At 38.8% G+C, this 19,645-nt stretch overlaps 2 protein-coding genes and 1 long non-coding RNA gene across 20 annotated transcripts in view; 2 read left to right on the top strand and 1 right to left on the bottom strand.

Annotated features, from left to right (window-relative positions):
• ACBD5 (acyl-CoA binding domain containing 5) overlaps positions 1-3,504 on the bottom strand; it is a 38,397-nt gene extending 34,893 nt beyond the window's left edge. For 4 of the 9 annotated variants that reach the window (XM_033100676.1, XM_033100681.1, XM_033100680.1 and 1 more), the window contains exons 1-2: positions 3,369-3,503; positions 1,862-2,026 (exon numbers count right to left, since the gene is read on the bottom strand). In XM_033100676.1, the coding sequence (XP_032956567.1) occupies positions 1,862-1,937 (76 nt within the window). In that variant the 5' untranslated portion in view covers positions 1,938-2,026; positions 3,369-3,503. Of the gene's footprint in view, positions 1-1,861; positions 2,027-2,203; positions 2,359-3,368 lie in introns of those variants that run through there. The other 5 variants (XM_033100677.1, XM_033100679.1, XM_033100685.1 and 2 more) reach the window with 4 other exon arrangements.
• A 111-nt stretch (positions 3,505-3,615) lies between these two features.
• LOC117019172 (uncharacterized) lies at positions 3,616-11,085 on the top strand. Its single transcript, XR_004422432.1, has 4 exons — positions 3,616-3,769; positions 6,007-6,078; positions 8,883-9,014; positions 10,686-11,085. It is a non-coding gene; the product is annotated as an uncharacterized LOC117019172 (long non-coding RNA).
• Positions 11,086-15,852: 4,767 nt separating this feature from the next.
• ABI1 (abl interactor 1) overlaps positions 15,853-19,645 on the top strand; it is a 109,653-nt gene continuing 105,860 nt past the window's right edge. For 9 of the 10 annotated variants that reach the window (XM_033100627.1, XM_033100624.1, XM_033100622.1 and 6 more), the window contains exon 1: positions 15,853-16,182. In XM_033100627.1, coding sequence (XP_032956518.1) covers positions 16,066-16,182 — 117 coding nt within the window. In that variant the 5' untranslated portion in view covers positions 15,853-16,065. The remainder of the gene's footprint in view (positions 16,183-19,645) is intronic. The other variant, XM_033100619.1, reaches the window with a different exon arrangement.

Here is a 19,645-nt window from a genome sequence, read left to right as displayed (position 1 = left end):
AATGTGTCTTTTGGAGCAAAAATTAATATAAGACCCGGTCTTATTTTACTATAAAGCTTCAAAAGACGCAGTAGAGCTGATTGTCCAGTAGGTCTTATTTTCAGGGAAACACAGTACGTTAGAATAGGTTACAGCAAAAACTGGTAACATATATTGAATATATTCTGTGTGGAAGACACTGGATAAAGTATAATCTCTGTCCTCAAGGTGCTCATGCATGATAAATTTGATACGTGTTTGAAATATTATCTAAGAACTTATATTTCTAAAGGCCAAGGGAATACCAAACATAGAAGCTATAGGATTCAACACATCCTTACACCTTAAATAAAGATTAAGCAAAAAGGAACAAAAACACTGTAAGATCTTACTCTTTACAAAGCAATCCAGGGCAGAGCAAACAATTAAAAAATATTATTATAAAAGTAATTAATAATTCATTATAAAAATACTTCTGCCTCAATATCAATGTAGTTTCAGGGGACAACAGGATACCGATATTGTCCAACATAGTTGCCATTTGGCAGCGTATCTTAACTTTGCAATACCTTCTTAAATGTAAAGTAATAGAAACTTTATTTACATTTACATGGGTTTCTTAATAAGTAATATGTAATGTCAACAAAGGTAGAGGGCTAGAGATAGCAAGTGTAGCTTTATCAACTTTCACGAAATATATAAAAATGTATAGTTTAGGACAAAGGATGAAGGTACAACTTACATAAAACTCTGAGAATCATGCCTTTCTATAAACCCTCCTAATTGAGCATTTAAAAAAATCAATACCTAAATAAGTTCCTATAATATTTCTTTACATTTTGTTCACTCTCATCTTTCAATTCCCCATATGTCCTTCTCCAACTTGATGTCTGAGATTACAAAAGGAATACTATTTTGTATATGTTTGTTTCCAAACTTTTTGAATCTTCACTTAGTGAATTTTTATTGAATGTGCTGAATATTCATTATGTAGCCAACTGGTGATTAATAAAAATAAAGGACATGATATTAAATACTATAGTAATACATTAATGCTGTATTCAGTTACTTTTACACTCTGGCACAATAACTACTTAAAAGCATTATTAAAAAATACAAGTTTATTGTGAAAAATAATTCATATATTGCAGGAGGATATGAAGTGAAAAATAAAAGACTCCCTCTACAAGCTTTTCTACAGAAAAAAAAAATTTGAATAATGGCCTTAAACTTCCCAACATTGGTCAAAAGCATAAAATTACAAATTAAAAAAGCTCTCCAAACCCCAAACAGGATAAGTGTGAAGAACACCAGACTTAGACCAAAGAGAAAAAGGAATAACACATTAAATACAAAAGAACAACTCGAATGACTTTTCTACCTAGCTGCAAAAAAGGTCCATCCAATAGGAGTATAAAAAAGAGAAACTAGTACAATAGTAGAAAAAGTAGCAAATATATATGTATATATTAAAATAAAAACATAGTTTTACAAATGAATATAGTTGTTCTTTCGTTTCTCCCTTTATATTCAAAAGTGTTCAAAAGACTGTCAGTATGCACCAGGCATCCCCATGCCAGTTTAAAAATATTTTTTACATACAAATCCACAGTCAAAAAGTGACAAGACTTTTGTTTTCAACAACTCTATAAACTACTTAAAACCTGCATAATATACTTGTCTCTGGCTTGAAAGATCAGTAGGTAATTAATTCACATCCGATATCTTCTCCCTTTCAATTACATTCCTTTTAAACGCAGAAAAGAAGTAGGTAAATAAGCAAGAGTAGAAGCAGAAAGGTTCAAGGAGGTTAAGGTTCAGAAACTGGGGCCTCAGGCCTCTGCAGGAGGCTTCCTCACCGGAGGAATACCAGTGCACGTACCATTTTTCGGCAAACTCTGGATCACCTTCACCGCCGCCTCAAATCGGGTTTCATGCACGGATCTCCTGTCCGCCATCTCTAGCCGCCAGCGCCGGCCCCCGTCCCAAGGTCTGTCGGCTGGAATCAGACAGCAGCAGCACCAGCTTTCCAGGAGCCTGCATGAAACTAGAACATGGAGCGCAGCCGCGGATCAACATGCCCAAAGGGAGGAGGCCCAGGAGCGCAGCTGGTCAGTTCCCCTGCCCTATCCAGGCCACACAGACCGAGGTGGCCCGACTCCTTCCTCCTCCCCGGGGCGTGACCAAGGCCGAGAAGCCGGCCCGCGAAGACAGAACAACTCACCGAGAGGAAAAGCATCTCTAGCATAAGGCGAAGAGGCTCCGGACACTGGTGGTCTCGGAGCCCCGCTTCCACCCGCTAGACCCAGACGGAGCAGCCACACCCCCCATCCCAGCGGGGTCGCTCTGTCTATCCGCGGCCTCCTCACAGCCCCGCCCCAAAGCTACCCAGGACCCACTCGCTGCCGCCGCTGCCGCCGCGGCCTTCCAGCAAACTCCACCCACCCGGCCCGCGGCTGCAATGCTGAGGCGCGCAGTCGGTCAGTCCCGGAGGAGGGGGAAATGAAGATAAATGGGACGGGTCGGTGGAGGACCGGGTGCTGGCTTTTGGAACAGGCCGGACTGACTTGTCCGCGCTAGCGCTGCCGGACAAGCGGAGCGCGAACGAGACGCGCGCGGGCTTGCAGGCTGCGTCCGGGTCCCAGGCAGCACGTCGGTACCGCTGGGCAAAAAATGAGAGTGGACATCAGCGCCTGCCCTCTTGTTAGATTAAAGTTAGAGGAAGGTGATGGGACATAAGCGAAGGGCTTTAGATAGGGACAGGGTTGGTGCGAACCATCAATTCTGCCATTTAATTTCTCTGACCTAGGTCGTTGAGCCTCTCCGGTGGCAGGCAATCTTTATGCCATCCTAAAGGGTAGATGAAGGGAGTAGGGATACTGACTGGAGGTGATTAGCAGTGCTTGGCTCGCACATGTTCGACAGCTTTAGCCGCCTCGAGACAAGGGCATGCGAGCAACAACCAAAGGAAAGAGAAAAAGCCTCCCGCTACTAGACTGGACCAAGGGAGGGAGACCACCTTCCCCTGCACCACTTCTAGTATCCAGACCCAGGACATAGGCCAGCTCCAGCTCGATTTAATAGGCGACAGGGCGTGGGGGCGGGGCGAACGAGGAACTAATACGGATCGACAACCCTAGAAAAGACTACCCTGGGCCTTCACCTTCTAGCACATCACACCCCGCGTCCTCATGCAACTAGGAAGCGCCCCAGGCCCGTAGTGGGGAACTGATATGGGTCGTGGGGGTGGAGGGAGTCCCTTGATCCGGAAACCCCAAAGTCGCCAGGTCTTTTTTGTCAGTTCGGGATGGGTTAGGAGAGTTACTAGTACAGGTTTAGACACAGACTATAAGTTACTCTTCCCTCAGAGCCGCAGTGCCGGCATTTACCTTGGTGTTGCCCTGCAAGGCCTGTCCGGTATTGTCCCCTCGCCCTGCCCCCGCGGACTTGTGGGAAATGTAGTCCCCCAGACGCGGCGCTTCCGGACACTTCCTCTGAGCCGTGGGCGTTCCTCTCACCTGTTCCGGTTCGGTTTTCTTGGTCCGGCAGGCGGTTGAGCCGTTGTGGCGGAAATCCCTCTTCTACCTCCCGCGTCGCATTTTGTGCCAATTTAGAATACCACATCCGCTTCCGGCGAAAGGGACACTAGGTGTGTTTCGGAAGTATCCTGGTGTGACTGGACTTGAAGCGGAGAATTGGGGTCTGATTTCTTGCTCCTGATGCTTACTAACTTTGAGATTATGTGTAACACAGCAAAGAATGACGTTCGGATAATAAGAACTATGGCTTGGTGAGCGCCAGGTATTTACGTAGCGTGTGAGACATTCCGAAAACGCCCTAGGGTGTTTACGAAGGAAGAAATTGAGACTAAGGTTAACTGAATTGCCCAAGGCGCCACAATTTAGTAAGTTGCAGAGCCAGGAGTCAATCCAAAAACTCTCTTGCTTTAAATCTTGGACTTTTAGCAGGACACCAAAGTGTAAGACTAAAAATTTTTCTAATTTACTCAAACTAGACTTTATATGTTTAATATCTACTGCTTCCTCTTCTCGCCCTTTGATTATATATTCTTTTCAGTTCCAATCTACTCAGTCATGCATACTTATAAAAGAGCTTGGGTGTTTTGTTTCTAATCTAGGGCTTCATTTGACAAGTTTTCATTAAGCTTATGTAATAAGCTGATTTACGGTAAGTTCGTCTCTAGATAATGATGAATAAAAATTTTCTGCCAAGGATTTCTGTTGAATTTCCTTTTACTGGTAGAATAGTCAATGGAGAATAGCATAAAAGAAAGAAAATTGAGGTTATTCAGGTAAAGGTATTTAAATAAGATAAATACACAAAATCAATAGTTTTCTTGTAAAATGTTGGAATACAGAAATCAAGCCGATGTAGTTTTAAAGACTTATAAATTGAAATTACAACTTTTAGAGATAATAAGTCTTTCAAAGAAATATGAATAAGATATAAGAATCAGGAAAGAATAATTAACTTTCCTGAATAATTAACTTTCCAATTTATTATTTGCAGATGATATGTTGTCTACACAGAAAATTTAAGGGAAGGTACAATTATAACTAAGAAAGGGTTCATCAAGGTTGTTGAACAGAAGATCAATCAGTAGTGATCCTTTAAAGCACGAGTAATCAATTAGAAAATGTTATCAAAAATTCATATTCCAATAGCATAATTCCAAAGTATTAGCAATAAATTCCACTAAAAATAAATAAAAGATGTATAAAAACTTAATGGAGAAAAATTATAAAATTTACCAATGGGCATTAAAGACCTGAATAAATGGACATGATAGTTATATCCAAAATTATAAAGATAAAAATTCTTCCCAAATTAATCCATAAATACAATATAACTCTAACTATAATCGCCACAGGACTCTGAGAAACTTTACAAACTGATTCTAAAAACCTTATAGAAAGGCTCAGAATAGGCAAGAGGTTTCCAAAAAGAACATGAAGGAAAGTTATATTAGGGTGGGCTAACTGCTACAATCAACAGCTGCAGTAACTCAGACTAAACACAATAAAGTTTATCTGTCACACAAGTCAGTCTGATACTAGTCGGTGAAAGAAGAGCAAGGGGAGGGTGGACTTTGTTCCATTTAGTCATCCAGGATTGCAGGATCCTTCAGTTTAATGACTCCATCACCCCATAGGACCTCAGAATCATCTGCTGTACCCAGCCAGAAGAAGAGGTTAGAGAGAAGGAACAGAGAATCTCAAGGGAGATTTTAAGCCAAATCTGAAAGTGGCAAATATCACCTTCCACCAACATTTCATTGGTCCCACTTAACCAAGGAAGACTGAAAATTTTCAGTCTAGCTAAATGTGTGGAGGGGGAAAAAAGCAGAAGTTGGGCTTGGTGTACAAACAGCGATCTCTATCACAAAGAATAGGCCCTCCAAATAGCATACTTAACAATTATTAGTAATTAATGAGAGTTTGATGTTGACTTGAAGAAAAATATTTAGTTTAATGGGACAGATTAGAGACCCCAGAGATAGGCAGGCATTAAAAGTTACTGGAGAATAAATGTCTACCCACTATGTTGTACAACCTGAAACTAATGTAATATTGTATGTCAATCATAATTTAAAATTAGAGGAGAAAGGATGAACTATTTAATAAATAACAATGGCACGATTCCATATAGGAAGCAAAGATGATAAGATCCTTACCTTGGATATACACATAATAAATGCCATAGAGATTAAGAATCTAATGTGAAACTATGTCTTTAAAATCATTAGAAGAAAAATAAAAGAGCTGCTGCATCGCACAACTCCAGGGGGCACTATTCATGTGGTAATCTCTTTTAATTGGGGCTCTCCTGAAGTTGTGTAGCATAGGGGTCTTGCTTATGATTAAATGTTAAGGAAATATTTACTTAAACCCCAAAACTAGATTTGCAAAAAGAAAATATGGATACATGTCTTAGCTTAGGCTGCAATAACTAAATACCACACATTGGATGGCTTAAATAACAGACATTTATTTCTCACAATTCTAGAGGCTGGGAAGGCCAAAGTCAGAGTGCCAACATGCTGGGATTCTTGGTGAGGGCCCCATCCATGGCCTGCAGGTGACTGCCTTTTTCCTATATCCTCATATGTCCTTTACTTAATGTAATGTGTGCTCCTTGTGAGAGATCTTTCACTTCATCTGCTTAGAAGGGCACGGATCCCATCCTGAGAGTCCCACCCTCATGACCTACCTAAACCTAATTACCTTCCAGAGGGGAAAGGTAGCTGCTAATGTGCTGAGAGCTGAAATTGACCAAAATTAACTGCAGTTTTCCATCACATCATTTCCTGGGAGTTGTAAACCATCTGGAGTTTCCAACTGGTTACATCAGGCAGATTCTGCCAGTGAAATTGTTGTCTAGATGGCAAGACAGATTCCTACTCTGCCATCTTCCCAGAATCCTCTCCTGAACACTCACTTTTAAACTGGTGTGCTAAGTAGGTTATGGTTCATCTCATTTATTATTCTTAAAACGTAGAATTTCTATAACTTGCCTAGGGTCTCACAGCTGGTGAATGGTCAAACTTATAAAACAAATGATGGGAGGCACATCCAGAACAGTGGAGTAGGGATCTTCAAAAACATGCTCTTCCATAAATTCAGTAAGAACACTGGCAGAAATTGCAAAAACCACTTTTTTCCAAACTCTGGGAATTAACCAAAGACTTTCAACAATCAAGGGTTGTGCACATGCCCAGGAGACACTGACAGGCCCTCAATGTGTTACCTCGGCTGAATGTGAGAACCAGGATGTGAAGGCTAAGACAGAGTTGTAAACTGCCTGCCAGAGTGTTGGAGGCCCCAGCAAACACACACAGCTGCTCGGTAAAGGCCAGGACACTTCCTGGTTCAACAAATGAAAGGAAATCGCTATCCTAATATTTGCTGACCATTAAAGTAACTGGCGTAGATATTTTAATGGCCACACATAACAAAGATACAGCTATTACAGAAATATGTGGAAAAGCTATTAAGCAAAAATGACAATAAACAGCAACAGCAGCAAATCCTGGGGGATGGAGAGAAATCTGGTTTTCAGAGTGCTACTTATATTAATTAAAATGTCCAGTTTTCAACAAAAAAATGAGACATGCAAAGAAACAGGAAAGTATAAACAAAAAGAGCAATCGATAGAAACTGTCTCTGAGGAAGTCTAGACATTGCACTTGTGGGATTTTATCCCCTTTTTAACTCTCAGTCATATGCTGTTGCGTGAAAGTAACCTGCACAATTGTACATGGTAGTCCTGGCTTGCACCCAGGCCACATGTGTATGTGTTGCAAAATTTTTCCCAGTTGTGGTGGACCCCTGACACTATTGTTTTCTTTGATTATCTGCTCTCTCTGGACATTTTCCATATCAGGCTCACAGTGGTTCAAATAGGTATGCTACTGCTGTTTGAACATATCTCCATTGCCAAAGCTGATGATTGGGAAGAAGAGCTAATTCAGGATGGAATAATCAGATTTTCTTGTTGAGGAATCTGAGTTTGGAACTGAGAGATTTCAAACTTAGGATGGGCTTCTTGAATGGAAGAGATGAAAAACTTGGGAGCCAATTTTGCCATGCTTTCCACCATTTAAAAAGGGTAGGGAAAATCAAAACAACAACAACAACAAAACCTTTTGGCAAAGAACCAAGACACTAAATGGGTTCCTGCTAGCCTTTCAAATAATTTGTACTAGTACTTTGTTAGGACTGAATGCATTTCTGTTTTAGAGTTCTATGACTAAGCCTGAATTTTCCTGATAATAACCTTTTTTTCTTTTTCTTATTTTTTCTTTTGCTGTCTTGACTTATTTTCTGTAATTTCCAACTAAAGAAATACTAACTTTATATGGACTGCCATTTGTCTTCAGAACTCTTAAATATTATTTTGTTCAGTTGTGTTATTCAGGAAAAGAGAAATTACTGTAGATATTTCCAACAGTAAGGGATTTATAAAATCTTTGGAAGGGTTGCAGGGACAAAGCTCGGTAAAGGGCCATCTCTAGCCCCCACCCACCACTAGGTTAAAAGAATGAAATACCTGTTATACTTGTCGATTGTTCCAGAACCCGCTCAGATTGTCATAGACTACTGCAGCATCTTACTAAAGTTGAGAAAGGGAAATGGAGGAGGATGTGTTGACTCAGTAGCTTCCAAAATTAACAAGTGATTAATTCATTCAAACCGCACTGGAAATATTGCAGCTTCTGGAAAGGAAGAAAAACACAACATGAGATTTCACTTAGAGGCTATATTTTTCTCCCCAAGACTCCAGGCACCTTGCATTTTTAGTCACTGCTAATTTTTGATTATTTCAAGATAACAGCTTGCTCCACACTAAAATAACACTGCCATTTTGCATTCACTTGGCTTAAGAAAGATCTTTCCCCTGTGTTTAAATGAATAATAAGCAGGCCTACCCAAAAACTAGCGTGTGGGTCAAGCCTGCTATACAAATGTCATGACTCTGCATAAAAGGACTTCCATCATCAATTATGATAAAATTTGAAGGCGGGTTCACCATTCATTTTATCCCATGAAATCCTCTTGTTCTCTGTGGGCCTTGCTGAACTGTCGAACAGAATGTTCCATTAACTTTCCCCTTTTCCTGGGGATTCCTGGGTGGTATTGTAGATTCCAAAAGAAGCAAGGGGAGGTAATAATGAGGGCTGCAGAATCTTAAAGTGTCAGTTAACTCCACGTAAGGAACAGAATTGTGTCCCCCGTACAAAAACTGCATATGTTGAAGTCCTAACCTCAGTCACCTTAGAAAGTGAATGTGTTTGGATATCGGGCCTTGAAAGAGGTAATTAAAGCTACATGAGGTCATAGGATATAATGCAAATCCAATATGACTGGTATCTTTATCCAAAGAGAGATTAGGATACACGGGCACCAGGGAAAAGGCCACGTGAGCACACAGCCATCTGCGAGCTAAGGAGAAGACACCTTAAAAGAAATGAAACCTGCCCACACCTTGATCTTGGACTTCCAGCCTCCAGAACTGTGAGAAAATAACTTTCTGTTGTTTAAGCTACCCAGTCTGTGGTAATTTGTTATGGCAGCCCAAGCAGAGTAATACACTACCATTTCCTTTTTTTTTTTTTTTTTTTTGGTAAAGAATGTGATCACATCACATAGTTGTGGTGGATGGGAACAGCAGGGGTTGGGGGTGAACCCTGATTACCTGATTCCTGTTTTTTTTCCCACTATACCATACTGGCACTCTACATTCTGGTTTTTGACCACCTACTTCCACTTTAGTATCCTGGGATACAACATTGTGTGTGAATTAACTTTGCAGAAGTCTAAGGTTTACTAAGTATGCAATATCACTTCTTGTCAGGTAACAAAATAAGCAATTTATGTACCAAGATAACCCAAATTATGATTTTGCCTGTCACATCTCTTAATCCCCCTGAAGTAAGGTATTTATGATTGTCAACAATCTGCTATTTCAAAGTGGAATACATGAAATTTCAATTTCTCCCATGCACACGTGCAGAGCTTGCAGTTACAAACGGGTTTCCATGACTAAATTGATTAGCTCAACTAGACATACATGAAATGAAATGTACGAGGTCTGATTTTCAGCTTGAGCCTAAGGAATACATCACTAAGTTTTAAGTTTAATACAAACACTAGAAGTTCACATTATGGGAGAGAAGTTGGATTCTGAAAAGTTCACATGATGCTTATAATTTATTGTCACAATGGCTGCAGTTCTTAATGTTACCTCTTGACTGTTTCTTTGTTTTGTTTCGTTTTTATTTTTTTATTTTTTTTTTTATTGGGTCATATTGGGGAACAGAGTGTTTCTCCAGGGCCCATCAGTTCCAAGTGATTGTCCTTCATTCTAGTTGTGGAGGGTGCAGCTCAGCTCCAAGTCCAGTGGCTGTTTCATTGCAGGGGGCGCAGCCCAACATCCCATGCGGGAATTGAACTAGCAAACTTGTTGTTAAGAGCTCGTGCTCTAACCAACTGAGCCATCCGGCCGCCCCAACTCTTGACTGTTTTTAGTCACCTTTATTACTTGGAAGAACAAGTTGTCTCCTATCTCTTTGGAGTCTATGATTTTTCATTATATGTCAAAGACAAAAAAACATAATTTTTTCCCTGTTTTTAATGTTTGAAGCAAAGGAATTTTCTCCAGCCTGTACTGTTTTGATCAGCTTCAGTTAGCTGTAATTTAGTTACAATATAACTCAGATTTTAAGTGTGCAACTCCATGTGCTTTGACAAATGTATGTAGTCATGCAACGGGCCACTACAATCATGATCCAAAACATCTCCATTACCTCTAAAAGTTCACTTGTGTCTACTTGGAGTCACTCCTACCCCACTTCCCCTTTTCATTCTTTGAAAAGTCTGATCTGATTTCTGTCACTGTAGTTTTACCTTTTCTGAAATTTCATATAAATGGAATAATACAGTATGTAGTCTTTTGTGTGTCTGTCTTCTTTCACTACGCACAATGATTTTGCAATTCATTCATGTTGTCACATGTATCAATTTGTTCCACTTTAGTGTTCAGTAATATTGCATTGTATAGCAATATTATAATGTTCAGCTATATTATAATATGTAGCTATATTATAATATGTCTATATTATCAGATAAATTATTGTTATATTATAATATGTCTATATGATAACATAGACATATGGTTCTTTTCAGGTTTTGTCTGTTTCAAACATTTGCTTTTAAGTCTTCGTGTGGACATAAGATTTTGTTTTTCTTGGGTAAATGCCTAGGAGCAAAATTGCCGGATCATAAGGTGAGTGTTTTACCATAATGAGAAACTACATAACTGTTCTGCAAAGTGGCCTTACCATTCTGCATTCTTATCATTAGTGTATGAGAGTTGCAGTTGCTCCACATTCTTGACAACACTAATATTAGCAATCTTTTAAATTTTAGTGGTCCTAATGGTTGTGTAGTAGTATCTTATTGTGGTTTACATTTTTATTTACTTAGTGACTAATGGCATTGAGCACCCTTTTGTATGTTTGTCATTGTGTATCTTCTTTGGCAAAGCATCTGTTCAAATCTTTGATCTTTTTTAAAAAATTCAGTTTGTTTGTCATCCTATTATTGAATTGTAAGAGTTCTTTATATATTATGAGTACATATATTATGAATACAACTCCTTTACTAGATATTTGTTTTGTAAATATTTTTCTTCTAATCTATGGTTTGCCTTTTCATTTTTTAATGATGTCTTTGAGGAACGGATGTTTTAAATTTTGATGAAATCCAATTTATCATCTTTTTATTTCATATTTCATGTTTTAATGTACTTTTTAGTTTTTGCTTAACCCAAGTGCACTAAGATTTTCTGTTAAGTTCTATTATAGAAATTTTATAGTTTTATCTCGTTCATTTAGGTCTATGACCCATTTCAATTAGGCAAGGCCTTTTGGATCTCAAATTAAAATATCTTCTAGAAAATAGTTTGAAACCCACATCACTGCACAAATAAAGAACATGAACTGATGCACACAATTTGTTTCTACCCCCTTCCTCCCAACTGAAGGAGATACAGATAGAATTCATATTTATTATTCATCCTAGTAACTCCTGGACATCTGAAAATTGTTTAGTTTTCATTATTGTAATTGTATTATGTCCTTGTTTTCATCTCTAATATTGGTTACTTGTGCTTTTGTTAATTTTATTGTTCAAATATTTTATATCAACTTTTTGCTTGCTTCTTTGGTCTCTGGTGGACATATGTTAAAATTTTCCATGTATAAAAAATACAAATAAAGATAATAAAAAAATCTTCCATTTATGATCGTTGATATGTCAGTTTTTTCTTGTAAAGGTTTTGCTTTATATATTGATTGGCTGTGATGTTGGCTCATAAGAAGTTATGCTTACATCTTCTTGATGAGTTGGTCTTTTTATTATTATCTAATGTCCTCTTTATGCTTTGTAATGTTTTTTGGCCTTGATGTGATTATCTTGACATTATTATTGCTATAATAGTGTTGACCATAAACAAAAGACAGCCAGATATTTCTCCAGCAAAATGAGTTTATTTGGGAACAACAAAGAATTGCAATTTGGTACATGTGGTGTGATGGTGAACCACATGCAAGTCCAGAGAAACAAAGGAGAGAAAACTCTTTTATAGAGAAGAGGAAGTTGGGAAAACGATTATAAACAGAATTCTTCCTGTTCTGCTCCGCAATCCACTTAGGATGTGGCCTCCCAACTTCATTTTAAATTAGGTTTCTGTTCATTCATTTTTACAAGTTTCCTTTAGGTTAATATTTGCATGGTAAATATGTTGTTGTCCCTTTATTTTGATTAGGCTTTGAAATGACATTTAGCTGGGTTTAAATTCTAGGTTTAGTCATTTTCCTTCAGCGGTCTCAGGATATAACTTCCTCATGTTTTGTATCTATTATTGTTGAATAAGAGCTTACTAATTGCAATTCTTTTGTAGAAAAATCTGTTCTCTCTGGTAGTTTTTAAGATTTTTTATTCTATCCTTGACATTCTAATAACCAGTTATTTTATTAATTCAATTACGACTTACTTTTGATGTTTAAACTTTGCATTTAGATGTTTTTGTCTTTTACACTAAAGATTCACTGAGTCACATCAATTTCATTTCAGGATTTTATAGACTTTGTTCTACTGTTTTTTTGACATCTATTGCAAAAGAAAAGGTCACCTTGATACTTTTTCTGTTGACGGTAACCTGTTTTTTTCTACAGAAGATTCCTTTATTCTTTTATCTTTAAAGTTCAATAAATTTGCCAAGAATTTTTCTTGGCAAATTTTGTAAGTTTTGTTGTTGATTTTGTCTGTTGATTTTCCCTTTTTGTAGATGAGATTTTAAAAAAATACTATTTTTTCTTTCTTCATTTTTAAACTGAGGTATAACATACAGTAAATTATGTAAAAACGCACTGCTTTTAAGTGTACGGTTTGATGATTTTTTTTTATTTACATATGTACCCTTATAACCACTAATCAGATAAAGACATAGAATATTCTTAGTGCCCCAGATTTCCTTATATTGCTTCCCAATTTATCCTTTACAATGGTTGATTACTATTCTTAATTTTTGTCATCATTGATTACTTTAACCTTTTTTTGAACTTCATAGACATGAAATCATATGGTATGTACTCTTTTTATGTCTGCCTAATTTCACTTAATAAAGCAACTTTCATCCATGAAAGTGCATCTAGCAATGGATTCATCTATGTTGTTGCATGTATCAGTAGTTTGTTCCTTTTACTGCTGCATAGTATTCTATAATATGAATATACCACTATTTATTTATTTTTTCTTTTGTTGATAGGTCTTTGGGTTGTTTCCATTTTTTGGCTCCTATGAATAAAGATGCTATGAACATTCTTGTACATATCCTTTCATGCACATATTACTTATTTTTCTTGAATAAATACATAGGAGTGAATTGCTGGGCCTTAAGGAGGTGGATATTCAGTTTTAATAGGTAGTGCCAAAGCAAATAGTCACTTCCAAAGTGATTGTACCCTTTTATACTTGTATACATATACATAACAACATATATATTTTTATGTATATTTTATGACACACACATATATATATTGGGTTGGTGCAAAAGTAATTGCTGTTTAAAAAGTTAAAAATAAATGCAAAAACTGCAATTACTTTTGCACCAACCTAATATATATCCGTGTGTGTATGTTTATGTGGGTGCTAGATGTAATACATTCTTACCAACACTAGGTATCGCTGGTATTTTTTGGGGAGGTGGGTGGGTGGGTATCTGGCTTTTTTCATTTAGCAAAATGCATTTGAGATTCATTCATGACTTTGTATGAATATATAATTTATTATATTTAATTGCTGAAGAGTACTCGATTGTTTGGATGTACCAGTTTGTTTATCCAGTAACTGGCTGACGGACATTTGAGTTGTTCCCAGCTTTTAGTGATTATGAACAAATTTACTGTAAACATTCACATCATGATATTTCTGTGAACGTAAGTTTTCATTTATCTTAGATAATACCTAGCAGTAGGATTGCTAGATTATAAATTAAGTATGCTTGGCTTTATAAGAAACTACTAAACTCTTTTCCAGAGTGGCTATAGCAGTTTGTAGCCAGTAATGTTTGAGAGTCCAGTTACTCCACATTTCACTAGCACTTGCAATTGTCAGTGTCGTGCGGGGCGTCAGGCGGGGTTTCTGGTCCCACTCCCCACATAAGAACGCAGGACATGGTGAAGCCAAAAAGGAACACCCACGGAGCCATAGGTAGGGGAGTCACATCTCTATACTCTTGCTGGCGGCTGGGTTGGAGACACAGGAAACAGGAGCCACACAATTCTCAACCCTCACTGCGCCGCTTGCAGACTCAGCCACCATCTTCTTGCTAGCTCCCCCTTTTTTCTTTTTGCTACTAGCCTAGCCACGGCAGTTATATTCATGGCTAATGGCTCACTGGTTACAGCTGACAGCCAACTAGCCACAGCTGCTGGCCATTTGATCACAGTTGATGGCCATTTACTACCTGAGCCAGCACCTTTCTATGTGAGGCTGAGAGCCTGGAAACTGCTTTTTGGGGCTCTGTCCCCACAGTCAGGTTTTTAAAATTTTAGCCCTTGTAATGGGTGTGTAGTGTAATCTTTTAAATTTTATACTACATCCTGGTAGAGTGTGGCGATTATGGTTTTATTTTGTACTTCCTTGATGACTAATGGGTTGAGATCCTTTTCATATATTTATTGGCCTTTTGTGAAGTGCAGTTGTCTTTTTGTCCAATTTTTTTTATGGGATTGTCTCTTTATTGACTTGGAGTTTTTTTTATTATTTTATTTTGGATATGAGTCCTTTGTCAAATGTATATGTTGTACCTTTCTTTTCCCTTTTTTAATAGTCTTTTAATGAGTGTTTTAATGATGGCTATAGTAGACTGACTAATGGCCCCACAAAAATGTCCATGTCACAATCTCTATACACTGTGAGTATATTACCTTACGTGGCAAAAGGGACTTTGCAGATGTATAATAATCCAGTTAAGGATCTTGAGATGGGAAATTATCCCGGATTATCCAGGTGAAATCTATGTAGGCACAGGGGTCTTATAAGAGGGAGGGATGATGGGTCAGAGTCAGAGAGAGATTTGAATGTACTCTGCTGCTGACTTGAAGATGGAAGAAGTGGCCATGAACTAAGGAATGCATATGGTCTCTAGAAACTGAAAAAAATCAAGGAACGATTCTCTACAGTCTCTAGAAGGAACAAAGCCCTATTGACACCTTAATTTTAGACAACTGACTTCTGATGTCCAGATATGTAAGATAATAAATTAGTTTTGTTTTATTACTAAATTTGTTATAGCAGCGATAAGAAAAATGTCTTCATTTTATTAAAAAACAACTTACCAATTTTATTAGTACTTAACTGTATCCTAGTTAAGAAATTTTTGCCTAACCCAAGCTTGTGAAATTACTGTTTTCTTGCAGAAACTTTATTATTTTACCTTTTATATTTGGACCTATGATATATCCTGAACAAATTTTGGAGCATGGTGTGAGATAGATTCAATGTTCAAAGTTCTGCCAAGTTTCACAGGCTTCTCCGGAAAACAGTTTCATTCCGGGGAATCACACTCTGGCGCCATCTCCCGGGGATGTCAGGAAACTCCGGATTTAAACCACCACCAAAGGTCGACGTTCTTAAATTACACTCCCTGGGGTTTTTTTTCCGAGGTTCCCTGGACGCATGCGTTTTTGATGGGAAGCCTGGCCTGTGAAAAACTACAATTCCCAGAAGGCCATGCCAAAAGGGGGCGGAAATCTTGTGGTGGGGGAGGGGGAGGGAAAAGCATGAAGACTCGCGAGAGAAGGAGGTTGAGGCAGCAGTGCGAAGTGGGTGGAGGTGGGTGGAGAGAGTGAGGAGGAAGAAGGGGAGGTGCTGTCCCACAATACCAGGCGGGAGGGCGGGTAGGCGGTTTGTATCCGGGCTGTGAGGTGCTCGGAACCTCCGCGGACCTTGCTGTTTCTGTCTCTTTAACGCGAGAGGAAGCGATGCGGAGGGGTGGAAAATGGCAGAGCTGCAAATGTTACTAGAGGAGGAGATCCCGTCTGGCAAGAGGGCGCTGATAGAGAGTTACCAGAACCTGACCCGGGTGGCGGACTACTGTGAAAACAACTACATACAGGTGAGGAAGCGCGGGCGCGCGGGCGGGCGCTGCCTGGCCGGGCCGAGGACCCGCCGCCGGCCGCCCGAGTGACCAGCCTACTGGGCGGGGTGGGGAACAGCCCTAACCTCCGCGGCCGCCTCAAGCCCCAGCCCCAATCCCCAGCTGGGGACAGAGCAAGTGGCCGGGCTCCGGGAGTCGGGCTGCGATACAGGAAGTGGCTGTGGTGGTTGAAACCGATAGAAGGGGAGAGAGAAAATGGGCGAGGGAGCAGGGAACCCGCCGCGGCCCGGAGCCCCCCTACCGTCCGCCTCCCTGCGGGCTCAGCTCCCCGAGTCGCGCTGCCCCCTCGCAGCCTGCCGGTCGCGAGGTTTCTGCCTGAGACCCAGCTGCCACCCGGCCGCCTCTCCGCCAGGCGAGGGGTCTACGACCGAGACAGAGGGGAGAGGAAAGGGCAGGGACGAGGCACAGGGAGGAGCAGCAGAAGCGAGAGGAAAAGCGGGGTGTGTGTATCGGGGGAGGGTAGGGTGGGGGAGATTATGTCAGTTCAATCCAGAGGGTGTGTCTTTTATTTATTTATTTAAAAAAATTTGTCATGAGTCACATTACACAGACCTCCCCGAGGAGAGGAGGAAGCGGGTGGGGAGTGAGGGAAGACGTCTAAGAGAAGTTAATCTCAAAATTCCTTTGATTGAAGGTTTGTAAATTTGCCTGCCTGTCCGTTTTCAAGTCGGGTTTCTTCCCTCTCATCATTTTCACTTCCACCTCACCATAACGTATGTCTAGAGGAGGTTCCAGCTGTCGTTATTATAAAACACAAATTAATCTTAACTACTTGGAAAAATGTCTTAAATACTGTCGTCCCCAAAAGTTTTTGAACTGTTGGTTTCATAAAGTAACTTAAAATAGAATGGTGTAATCGCCCGATGCTTATTTTTTGAAGGTTTCTCTTACCAATATAAGTGAATGTATAGATTCTAAATCCAAATCGGTTACAGAACATACTTAGTTTTAGAACCATAACGTAAAATATTACTGTAAATTTATTAGAAAATTCTTGGGGCCTTAACTATGACAGATGCTTGTTTGTTTTTATTTTAATGATTGAAAGTGAATTATGGTGTGATAGTTTGGTTTGTAGGTCTTTAACTGCATAAACCAACAGTTTACAATAGAACCAAATAAAGTACCAGAATCCTTTCTATCAATATAAGGGCACCAACAATTCACTATTTAGTGGCAAAACATGGCCAAAACGTGCTTTGAAAGGTTAGGGTTATTGCAATTCAGAACTAAAGTATTTATAGAAATTCCTCCCATGTGATTGTCATTTTAAAGAACCAATAGTTTCTGTGTTGGCAAATGCTTTTCCTCCTTATTTTTAGAAGGAGATACTGTTTTCAGAATATTCTGAATATTTCTCAGTTTCCATATTAGTAACATTATATCTTCAGTAGCACTAGTAGGAATTTATCTCAAACTTTTTCAAGCTTTTACTTTAGGAATTCTGATAAACTTGTTGAATGCCTGCCACGTCTACTAAATTTCTTGTTTTTGCAAACGTTATATTTAGCCTTTAAGAAATAGTCTAAAACCAAGTAGAAATGTGGATATAGTTTTCAATTAGAAAAGTTACCTTGTAGTTTATTGATATTAATACATACAGCTTTTATTCAATTTAACATAAATATTAAAATTGAGGTGAATCTCAATTTACTGAAGATTTTAAGGACTTTGAAAGTCAAAGGGAGAGCACAGGAAGTTAAATTGCACCTATTCCAGAAGTCATTTCTTTGTAGAAGTCAGCAGATAGTACTTCACAAAGGGTGGCTTCTTTTTGTTTTGCATGTTGGGAAATCTGACAAATACATGATGTGGTAACTGCTAAGTGTTGGCAAATGCAAACGTGTTTTAACCTGTCTGGTGACTGTTTTTCAGGTAATTGTCTGCTGTTGTAAGGCTTTTTTTTTTTTTTTCCTCCCTGACCCCTTTCCTTTTCACCTCCTGCCACCATCATGTAACTTGGAAGCATTTTTAAACTTCTTGGTAATATCCCTAGTTAAGATAAGTCATTTTATTCTCATGTAGTCTCTTACTTTTAAACACGTTAGTACAGTGGTGCAAAGAACCACTATCAGTGGCCCAAGATTTTTTTTTTTTTTTGGTGGTCCTAAATTGACACAAGTGCGGTATTCTGATCTTACTGGGGAAAAAGATGTTTATCTTAGTAGCCTTTAAACTTTGGGGGGCATGATGCAGGCCATTAGCTAGCTGCCTTCCTGAGGCTCAGACAAGGTCAGGCTCAGACAGGCTTAGAAGATGCTGAAGACTTTGTAGGAGAAGTGGTAGCTGACTTTGTGATGTGCTGTGCTGCTAACTTTGGTGCTGTGAATAGGGAACAAAAGTACTAGTCGTACCCATTTGGGTGTCTTTTGAGATCTTTCTGTATCCTTTCTGTGATCCTGATTGGGTTATAATGAACAGCCTACGTAAATGTACCTCCTCTCAGGGAAAGTATGTGGTGACTTGCGTTTTGAGATTTTTTTTTTTTACCCAAGATGAGTTAAGTTACTGCCTGGGTGATTTTTATCCTGAGAATTCAGTTTTAATTTTGTTGTTTTCCTACATTTTGGAAGTATAGTCCAATTAGGTTAAGGTGTTTAGTTGACAGGTTCTTTTGGCTCTAGTGCAATTTGGGTCTTGTTGACTTTTAAGTGTTGTATTGTAATAACAGAACTTCTCAAAGGAGTACATTATCTTAAAAAGGACAGAGTTTTTGAAATTGTTACAGGGAAATAATATTCAAAATAGAAATTTTTTTTTATATAAACATTTATATAGACATGAAGAAAAATCTTTGCCTTTTTCCATCTTTTGATTCCTATGACCAGTTTGAATTTTTCTAGTAGATTACGTCAAGGACAGTCAACTCCTCAACTTGAACATACTTTATCTGGCCAGTTCTCTTTGCTCTTCTTTAGGGTCCATAATGCCTTTAGCATGATATTTGTGGAATAGGAAGCGGAGTTAAGTTGGAAGTAGTAGAAACTGCTTAAGAAAGGTTTCTCAGTATGCAGATTGCTAGGTCTTCCATGCAGCTAACCTTTTAAAGTTAGTTTTCTGCCTGGGATTCTCCCAATAAAATCTTCATTTGGGTTAGCAAGTATATTCTAATTCTGGGAGTATGAAGGGGATTGCATCAGTACTTAGTTTAGCTTGGTTTCTTACTCCTATGATGTTAGCTTATGCTCATTTGCTCATTATGTATGTACATTTGTCCTTAGAGGGCAGATAATATTTGAGCAGGAACACTTTGAAATAGGGATAAGCTAGCATTTCTGGTACCATGTAGTTAATGTCAGTTTATAAGTGAAGTCACTTAATCATTACAATACTTGAATGTTTTCTTTCTTCCCCCCCCCCCTTTTTTTTTAACAGATAAGCCATTTAAAGTTCAGATGTATTAAATACCTAGCCTAAATTT

This window comes from Rhinolophus ferrumequinum, assembly GCF_004115265.2.
Source record: "Rhinolophus ferrumequinum isolate MPI-CBG mRhiFer1 chromosome 5 unlocalized genomic scaffold, mRhiFer1_v1.p scaffold_110_arrow_ctg1, whole genome shotgun sequence".
In the NCBI taxonomy this organism is placed as follows: Eukaryota; Metazoa; Chordata; class Mammalia; order Chiroptera; family Rhinolophidae; genus Rhinolophus; species Rhinolophus ferrumequinum.
This window is presented reverse-complemented; position numbering and strand designations above follow the sequence as displayed.